This window comes from Aplysia californica, unplaced genomic scaffold (assembly GCF_000002075.1).
Source record: "Aplysia californica isolate F4 #8 unplaced genomic scaffold, AplCal3.0 scaffold01527, whole genome shotgun sequence".
In the NCBI taxonomy this organism is placed as follows: domain Eukaryota; kingdom Metazoa; phylum Mollusca; class Gastropoda; order Aplysiida; family Aplysiidae; genus Aplysia; species Aplysia californica.
Genome location: NW_004798797.1, coordinates 17,393 through 27,122, shown reverse-complemented (window position 1 = coordinate 27,122; position 9,730 = coordinate 17,393). Strand labels below are relative to the sequence as shown.

The 9,730-nt window shown below is 40.1% G+C and overlaps 1 protein-coding gene across 1 annotated transcript in view; it reads right to left on the bottom strand.

Moving 5' to 3' along the window:
* LOC101859686 (TRAF3-interacting protein 1) overlaps positions 1 to 9,730 on the bottom strand; it is a gene marked incomplete at its 3' end in the record, with an annotated part of 28,971 nt that overhangs the window by 15,576 nt on the left and 3,665 nt on the right. The window contains 5 exon segments of the mRNA XM_005112984.3: positions 2,080 to 2,100; positions 3,474 to 3,534; positions 5,260 to 5,328; positions 6,906 to 7,544; positions 8,434 to 8,670. Coding sequence (XP_005113041.2) covers positions 2,080 to 2,100; positions 3,474 to 3,534; positions 5,260 to 5,328; positions 6,906 to 7,544; positions 8,434 to 8,670 — 1,027 coding nt within the window.

Sequence of the window (9,730 nt, the reverse complement as noted above, 5' to 3'; positions counted from 1 at the left end):
CCCCCCCCTAAAAAAATCAGACAAATGAACAAGCTATAAAATGATATCAGTAACTCCATGCCCCCAAACGTTGAAAAAGCGCCTGATCCCACCATGCCGTGACACACACACATCAAAGCGGCAAAATATACAGGTTGAAAAACTGGAAACAGCAACGACCTAGTTTGACAAGGACATCAGACAGAGAAAAGATTTCAGAGTTTTCTCTCTTTCCTACATCTACTGACATGAAAATTCAGCTTTGCTTCAGGAAACAACATATCAAGAAATTTGTCCTTTTTTCATAAAAAGCATGTTTGTTTCTTTAAATAAAATCAAATCAAATCACAAATAATACACACATAAAAAACCCCATTAAACTCCTCTCCCCCCTTCTTTAAATCAAATTAAATTCATGTAACTTCTTCCACTAAAAATTATCTGGGAAGGGGAAATTCTAAAAAATCGATTTCGTTCTAGTATGTTTAAAAGTAATACTAATCAGGGAATGTTTTTCTTTAACTGGAAAAAAGCAAAACATTTTTTTTCTCCATTTCTTTTTGGTTCAAAATAATATTTTCACGTTTTCTTGTAACTTTCAAGGCTTGCTTTGGCCAAATGATAGACAAGCTAAACAACAGACTTCCTCTACGCCTCTGAATGACACAGTAAAGTAGGCGCTGGTCTCAGAGTGCAGTTACAACAGTGATGATGGAAGAAGCCCTCATTTACGGTAAGACTTTCAATCATTTACTGACAATAGGAAGAGATTTCATTGAACAATGAGGAAAACCACGCATAAAGAAAAAGATAGACAGATAGATAGACAGATAGACAGATAGATAGATAGATGGATGGATGGATGGATGGATGGATGGATGGATGGATGGATGGATGGATGGATGGATGGATGGATGGATGGATAGATAGATGCATAGATAGATAGATAGACAGGTAGATAGATAGATAGACGGATAGATAGATAGATAGATAGATAGATAGATAGATAGATAGATAGATAGATAGATAGATAGATAGATGAAAATCCCGGCAAGGAAAAAAAAAGGGAAAAAGAGAAAAAAAAATGTTCAACTGATGAGGTGGGCTGTCAGCATCTTCTACTTCTTTGGCTAAAGTGGCTAAAGGGTGAAGAAAAAGTTTCAAGACTAGCATAACATACATACATACATCCATCAGCATTTCTTAGATTTTTAAAGCTTTGATTACATTCTATGCACACAAAAAACCATGTGACATGATGAGATTTTCCTCTCTATTAAAAAAAAGTTGAGCCATTACTGAGGAAATTAAGACAAAGCAAGATGGAAGGTTATTGGTTTTCTTTTTGAAAATTATGAAGAAGAAGAAGAAGACGACGACAAAGTTTCTGTGACAGCACTTTTGTCTAGGAACTTAATACACTATACCGATAATTATTTTTAGTACTGCACTATCTCTGCATGCACTGCTCACAAGGAAAAACAAGAAGAAGAAGACGACAAAGTTTTGGTGACAGCACTTTTGTCTAGGGAACAGCAATACGCTAGATTCTATACTTTGATAATTATTTTTAGTACTGCACTATCTCTGCACGCACTGCTCACAAGGAAAAACAAGAAGAAGAAGACGATTGGCGAAAGCAGTTTTGTCTAGGAACTGCAATGCACTATCTATACCGATAATTATTTTTAGTACTGCACTGCCTCGGCACGCACGGCTCACACGGTGCACCAAAGTTTACGTGGAGCTATATATAACAAACCTACTCACATAATAAATGATCGATATAAACCCCGACGCAAAAGCTCCAAAGCAAACCTTTAGTCTGGACATGATAATGCAGGTCGCGACCTCAGTGCTTTCTTGTCCCGTCTCCCACTTTTTAAATAACAGTGAAAACAGTTGATAACAAAAAGTGAGCTCTAAAGAAAAAGTCACATTTTCACTGCAAAAAAAAATAAATGGGGATATGACAAGAAAACACTTAGGTCGCGAGGTGTTAAAAAAGTATTATTAATTTTGATTATTATTAGTCTCTGAGAGATTATGTGGCAGAGACGCGTCTAGAATGGTCCAGGAAAGGGGAGATAAGATATTTACCGAGTGCTGCATGGTTCTGAGCTGTTAACAAAGCAGTGCAGAAAAAAAAAAAAAAAAGGAAAGGGTAAAAATTGGTGAACAAAAAGATCAGCCTCCGACACGGACACACACCATTCACAAAAACAAACAAACAAACCTACAAATGAACAAACGAATAAAACACCTGTAGGCATTCCATTTGAAACATTTTACAGGGGATTAACAATAAGAATCTTTTAAAAGAAAAAAGTTCTATTACTATCTTATTTATTACAAAAAACAAAACAATTAGCTTCATAGTATAAAAAGACTAGACTCATTATTAACAACAAAAACAGAAAAAACAAAATTAGTTTCACGTTTATAAAAAAAAAAAAATACTAGTTTAGTTTGTCAATTTCTATAACGTAAATAGTTATTACTATCAAGCATTGCATTTAATATTGTCAACTCTCGACGTTAAAACCATACTCAGTCCTCTATAAACAGCAAAAAATTATCTGCACAATTCAACCGTACAGTTATCCACGGATAAAATACAAATTTCACGTAAGCCACGATACATTCTGCCAGCCTATCAGAAATCACAGTAACACTTATTTTGTTTTGTAAGTTTTTTCCCCCCAAATAAAACACCTCTGTGTAACATTAGTACAAAAACTTCTAGACAAAATAAGTCTTTAGAAAACATCAGACTTAAAAAATCAAAAGTCACAAAATACTTAGGAGGAGGTGACCGAAGCCATATAATAATAATAATATGTGAGGCAGCGTGCTGGAATCAGGCTCTCGTCAAAATAATCAAAGAGAACAAACTTGCATTTTACCGCAGGTTTGTGAATTTTTATCCAATTTTTGTTTTTTGACTCAACACCTTTCATGCCCATTAAAAAACTCATTTCTGTGTGGGTTTTTCTTAAAAATGTTGATTAAAAGCACAAAAAATGTAAATTTTCAGTTACCGCGGACTCTAAAGTTCAGGAAATAACTCATCTTTGGCGGCCATTTTCTCACTAATTTTACCACTGAAAACAGATGACCCCCACCTCCTTCATTCGTAAATATCGTGACTTGTATTCAAGATAAATGGATATTTTTTCCATCCAAATAAAGACAAGCGAACAAGCTTTATTTAAGATGATACCAATAACTCTAAATACCCAAAAATTGACGAGAGCCTGATTCCACCACGCTGCCTCATATATGAATTTATTCCAAATCCAACTGCGAGACATTTGAGATGACAAATACTACGGCTGTGAACATAAACGTGACCGGCAGTACATCCTCCAGTACAGACTTTTACTAAGGTGACCACGTCTATCTCAGAAGTGATCAGACAATCGAGAAAAAACCCAGAAAAAAACCCAACTCCCAAACAAACAAAAACAAATCACAAGTTGAGCGGTACTCACCTTCTCTGCGTCTGCGCGAACCTTTGGCTGACGCCGGCCTCTGCAGCCTCGACGGGGGCTCCTGCAAAAGGAGGGAAGGAAGGAAGGAACGGTTGTCATTTTCATGTTTTAGTTTTTGTAGAGTTTTTAGTTTTAATTTTAGTAAGAGTCTGTTTGTTTTAGTAGAGGTTTTACGGCGCTCGCAACTGCGTAAGGTCATTTGAGAGCCAGATGAGTAGACTACTTAGAGGTGTTACAAGAGAGTAACAAACGTAAAAAAGAAGGAGGGGAGATAAGGACGACAGATGTTTGACAGGAAAGAAGGAAGTAAGGGTTTTACAGCACTTGCAACACAATAAGGTCATTTAGGAGCCGAAGACTAGAGGTGTTACAAGAGAGAAAAAACACAAAAAAGAAGGAGGGGAGATAGAGAAGATAGATTTTTTTATAGGAAAGAAGGAGCAAACCACACCAGAGCACCCGTCAAACACCCACAGCAGAGTTTTTACGGCGCTCGCAACTGCATAAAGTTATATGAGCGGTGAGGGGTGGGTGTCAACAGAGAAGTCCTTACAGGGAATCAGACTTACTCTGCACACCTCTCTAGCCTCAACAGCACAAAGTCTGCTTCGACTATCAAGGCACCCGGAAATAGCGGGTCACAAAAGAGTGACAAACATACAAAAGAAGTAGAGGAAAAAATGACGATAGTAAGGATGAGGAAAGAAAAAGCAGCAGTTCCCTGTATGCTGTTCAGGCACAGTTATGAGCATGACATTGATGAATCAGCCCATTTACAATTCTACTGAGAATAAGAACATGTTAATTGCTCCCCTTTGGGAATGGCCCAAAGACATATTCAGTCAGTAGCACCACCCCGAGGGGGGGGGGGGGGGTTGTATCATTTTCAGAATAACATTTCTGTGACTTTTATATCTCTAAAGTAAAATGCTCATTTACGTTGCCCACAACACCAGGTGAGGCATCATGAGAGAGTTCACCAACAGTAAGTTAGTTAGTTGGACAGCCACATTCACACATCTCATCATGGCATTGGACAGAAGGGCGAGAGCACTGCTGTTGCTGGATCAATAACAATAACAACAACAACAACAACAACACGTCTCTACATGCATAATCTCAGACCTTCCACTTCAGTAGCTCACAAAACAGTTGTAAAGATGCATGTGATTCGCTTTTTCGTGTATATATGTTGTAAGCACACAACATCTCACTACCCTATGACAGGAAAACTTTCCCACTCCTGGCACATGAAGAAGAAAAAAAACAACCCAACAAGCCCCCTCAAAACAAAACAAAAAAATGTTTTAATCCCTGAAAGCAGCCACGCACACAGACACTCTCAGACAGTCATGAAGAACACAATCACCTGACAACAATCCGTATGGATCGAATGCATACCTGCTACAGTTTAATATACATGCTATATTAATTATATCATAGGTAGGTGCCTGCATGTCCTTAACACTGCTCATTCTCAGGGAACTGAGACTGTAAACCACAAAGAAGGGACCAGACACTGGAACTATTGTCAGTTTAAGTTTGTGCGAGCTTTCCTTCCACTGTCCGGGACACACCGTTACAAATAACCGAAACACTTCCACTTGTTTGACACTTTGCCGTCACATCTCGCCCATCGGTGATGTTTACAATGACAATGACAATACCACCCAGGATATTTGGATTTTCGCCAAAATGCCTTTGTCTTTGATGGCAGGGGTTTTCTTCAATATATATATAAGTCTTGTGGTGGCAAAGTGTTAACACACTTTTACAACATACTCACATGCTTCTCTTCCTTCTCTCCATTCACACGCGCTGGAGATTCGTTTTCCTTTTCCTTGCTCTGGTCTCTCTAAATTCACAAAGAAAAAGAAAAAGAAATAGAAAAAAAATAGCAGGATGCAAAACAAAGTTTTAAAAGTCACTGACAACAGCAGCAGGAACAGTATCTTACAACAGATACAGTCTTCTCTCTGCTAACATCCCAGAATCAGGGTTAACTGTAATGGAAAGAAAAACCGATTGGTTCACAGATTCTTCTGTTCCAAAATGTTTCTTTCCTTGGCATGCTCACAGGAAATTACACACAAGGAAACCACAAATTACCCACACAAACACACACAGTTTCAGCCACTGGATTGTGCTTTAGGTGTGTGTGGGGGGAAAAAGAAGAGAATTATCAAAAAATATTCACAAATATCATTGCATACTTTTTACTTTTCCGATCCAGCGACCAACATCATAGCATAAAACAAGCAAGCAATCAATTCCCCAGGGACTCTCTCATCCTCGGCACAGTGGAGCTAGCATCACGTAGAATCATCAGAATCACAGCAAGGTGTTTTACACCGTACACGAAACCACAAAAATTAATGGTTGAGCAGAACGAAGACACAGTAAGACTTCTAGGGCACTAAATACAATCCAAAACTGACAATAAACTACTTTCGCCACTACATTAAAAAAAACAACAACCATACTTCACAGAAATATGATAAACTAGATAAACATTTAAAAAATAACGGTTTAAAAAAAACCCCAACAACATGTATATTAACCAAGCATAACAGACTAAAAGATTGCTCTTTCAAAAGACCAAAACAATATTAGAGGGTAGATAAAAAGAGACCAATGAGATAAATCCTCAAACCATTCACAAAACTTGAGATCAAAAACCCTTCATGATTTTAAAACTTAAAATCACAAATAGGAAAACTCTGCAAACAACAAAATTAATAAATCTCAATGAACCACCAGAAAAAAAAAAATTTTGGAATAAAAAGATGAAAAAAAATCTTCATTTCCCAACAAACAAAATACAAAAATAAAACAAAACCCAAAACCCAACTGACACAGCTCATCTGGCACATTCAAAAACAAAATTAAAGATGTCAAAAAGAAAAAAAAGGTCAACTGAGCAGTAAAATTTTTTTAATTTACAAACATTTTCAAAACATGGCTGAAACAACAGGAGTCAGGCAAGCTCAAAACCATCCCCAAGACCACTGACAAAACAAAGGGATAACAAAAAAACACCAAAATAACAACCCCAAAAACGTTTCTGGGTCAAGTTTTTCAAAAGACCAACAAGAACAGAAAAGAACGTGACTGGGTCAACTCAAAAACCCCCAAAAAACAACCCTGAAAACATTCTGGGTCAAGTCCTTCCAACGACCAACAAGAAAAAGAAAAAGAATGTAACTGGGTCAACTAAGAAAAACCCCCAAAACAACCCTGAAAACATTCTGAGAGATGGTTTTCCAACAACCAACAAGAAAAGAAACGGATGTGACTGGTTCCACTTGAAAACATTCTGGGTGATGTTTTTTCAAACAACCAACAAGAAAAAAAACAAAAACAATGTAACTGGGTACAACTCAAAAAACCCCAAACGGTGCGTGCATGAACACAGCACGACGCCGTCCTCACATCGACGTGATCCCCGCGCCCCACATCAGCCCGCGTGGAGGCGAGCCCGCTCCCGTCGCCCTGAGGGTTGACAAACATCTCCCGCCAGCCCCCGCTCGCCTCGCCGCTGGCCGGACACAACGACGACTTGGGGCTCCGCATGTCTCCACACGGGGCCCGACGACGCACGGTACTGGCCATCATCCCCGCCGTCTCTCGGCTCGATGACGACACTTCTCCTCCTCCTCCTCTGGCCCCTCCTCCGGGGCAACCGCTCACATCACTTTCAGCGCCAGCAGCATCGGCTAAAGTTCTGTCACCGTCCTTTTTAGTAAGTCTTTTACCGCTGACCGCTTCCTCCTTTACCAGCTGACGTGGTAGTTTTGCGACACCCCTGCCGTTAGTTCTCCCCTCTTCAGAGCCTCTTTCATTTCTATCGTGATGAGACTTTCCATTTCGAAGTGAAGACAGGGAATTTTTTTTACCAGCGCCGTCCGTTGACTTCAGGCTGTGCTTGTCTAAAGACGATCGGCCCGACATTTTCGTTTTCTCTCTTGCGGAGAGTCCGCTGTGGGGCGGGGTGGACGTAGCGGAAAGTTTGCTCACAGCAGAGTTTTTGGCGTCACTCCCAGACACCTGACCTGAAGACGCTGCTGCTCCCTAGAGGGAAGGGGCGGACTTTATGTGTTTCAGTTTTAGTTTTAGTAAGGTATTACAGCGTTCGCACCTGCATAAGGTCACATGAGCGCCAAGGGGTGGATGTCAAAGGAGAAGTCCAAAAGGGGAAGTAGGAAGAAGTTACAGACTTAAGTTTTTATATCTAAAAACTTCTCATTAATTTACACCACTTTTAAATCAGCTCAGGCCCAACAGGATTTGTTAATCAAATTCTATTTCTGGTACGACATAGCTAAAGAAACAATGTGAACAAACTTCATGTTACGTATATTTACCTGTTCCATAAAACGGAAGTAAATCTTTGAGTGTCATGCTTTTTGCAGCATTTTCAGGTCACAAAGGACCACCTAACAACAAGGTAGCTGTATAAGTCAAGTGGGGGGTTGGCAGCTGCTCTCAAGCAGTCTGTTCCCTGTACTTCTTTCATCACGGTAATTCTATTCCTGGGCTGCTCATGCTGACAAGAGGGAAATACCCTACTGGCAAGACAGAAAGATCCTACTCCAGAGGGAAAGATCCCATGAAAAGAGGGAAAGATCTTACTGAACAGAGGGAAAGATCTTACTGAACAGAGGGCAAGATCCTGATGAAAAGAGGGAATGATCCTGATGAACAGAGGGAATGATCCTGATGAAAAGAGAGAATGATCCTGATGAAGAAAGGGAATGATCCTGATGAAAAGAGAGAATGATCCTGATGAAGAAAGGGAATGATCCAGATGAACAGAGGGAAAGATCCGGATGAAAAGAGGGAATGACCCTGATGAACAGAGGGAAAGATCCGGATTAAAAAGAGAAAGATCCTACTGCTGAATCATTCTGAACTACAAGTCCCCCCGAACGACAAAAAGCGAAGACGACGGATGACTAACCTTTCTGGACTTGTCTCGATGTCTCTCGTCCCGACCGTCCCGCGACTTCTCCCTGGTCTTGGACTCTCGCTCCCGGTCCTTGTGTCGGTCCTCCTTGCCCTTCTCCCGGTCCCTCTCCGGCTTGTGGTCGCGGTCCTTCTCGTGCTTGCGGCCCTTCTCCTCTCGGTCTTTGTCGTGCTTCCGGTCCCTGTCTCCCTTCTCCCGGCTTCTTTCCCTCTCTCCGTCCTTTTTCTCCTCCTGAAAAGAAAAGAGGCACACATATCATTTCATCATCGAAATTACCAATCTTTACAAAAGCACCTTCTTTTTAGATCAATAAATATCAGTTTTGTTGCTAAATTTGACAAATTGCAATAGTCCATCTTCAGCTGACTGACAGAATTTTCCATTGACACCAACATATCTGAAGAAGAATTAGAAAAGAAAAGTAAACCCCTTTACCACAAATTACAATGAGAGACGCATAACCTCATTTTGACAAGCAGTAAGTCTTTTCCAGGGTTCAGAGGGTTCTAATTGAATATCCAGAGTTTAAAAATCACAGCTGGTGAGTAGGGCGGGTGTGTACTATCTGTGAAAAACAAAAGATGAGAAATCTACCATCCTCTGTGTATTACAGCTGACTATCCATCTCTACCGTGACAAATGTTTCCCTCGCTACGATATACACAAAAACTTCCGCACGGCACACAGCTGAACTGAAATCATAGGGCCCTCAGGCATATGTGAATGGATGGGTTCTCTGTGCCTTACAGACCATTTTAGTTTTAGTAAGTGTTTTACGGCACTTGCAACACAATAAAGTCATATAAATGCCGAAGATTAGAAGTATTACAAGAGAGTAACAAACACAAAAAAGAAGGAGGGGAGAAAAGGACGATAAAATGTAGATGTTTGATAGGAAAAAAGAAGCAAACCACACCAGAGCACCCATCAACCACCCACGTGCCTTACAGACTGCAACAGTGTAGGTCCCACAGGGGACTGACACAGAACATTGGAACAAACAGACCAGCCAAACGATTCAGGATGAAGTTCTGTGAGCCTCTGTTAGGATACACGACTAGTTCCTAAAGTTGAACAGGAAATTGTCACATGTGAAAACTACAATGCATCACTCGATTACATTCTGAAAGCCACGATCATTCTACAAATGTCAAACATACAACTTGTAGGCTTTGACCGTCACCCGAGCAAGATTAAAAAATTGCTACTAACTGAAAATGTTTAATGCGTCCCACGTGGTCATATGACCTAATGCAGTTGCGAGCCCCATAAAACATTTACAACCCCCCCC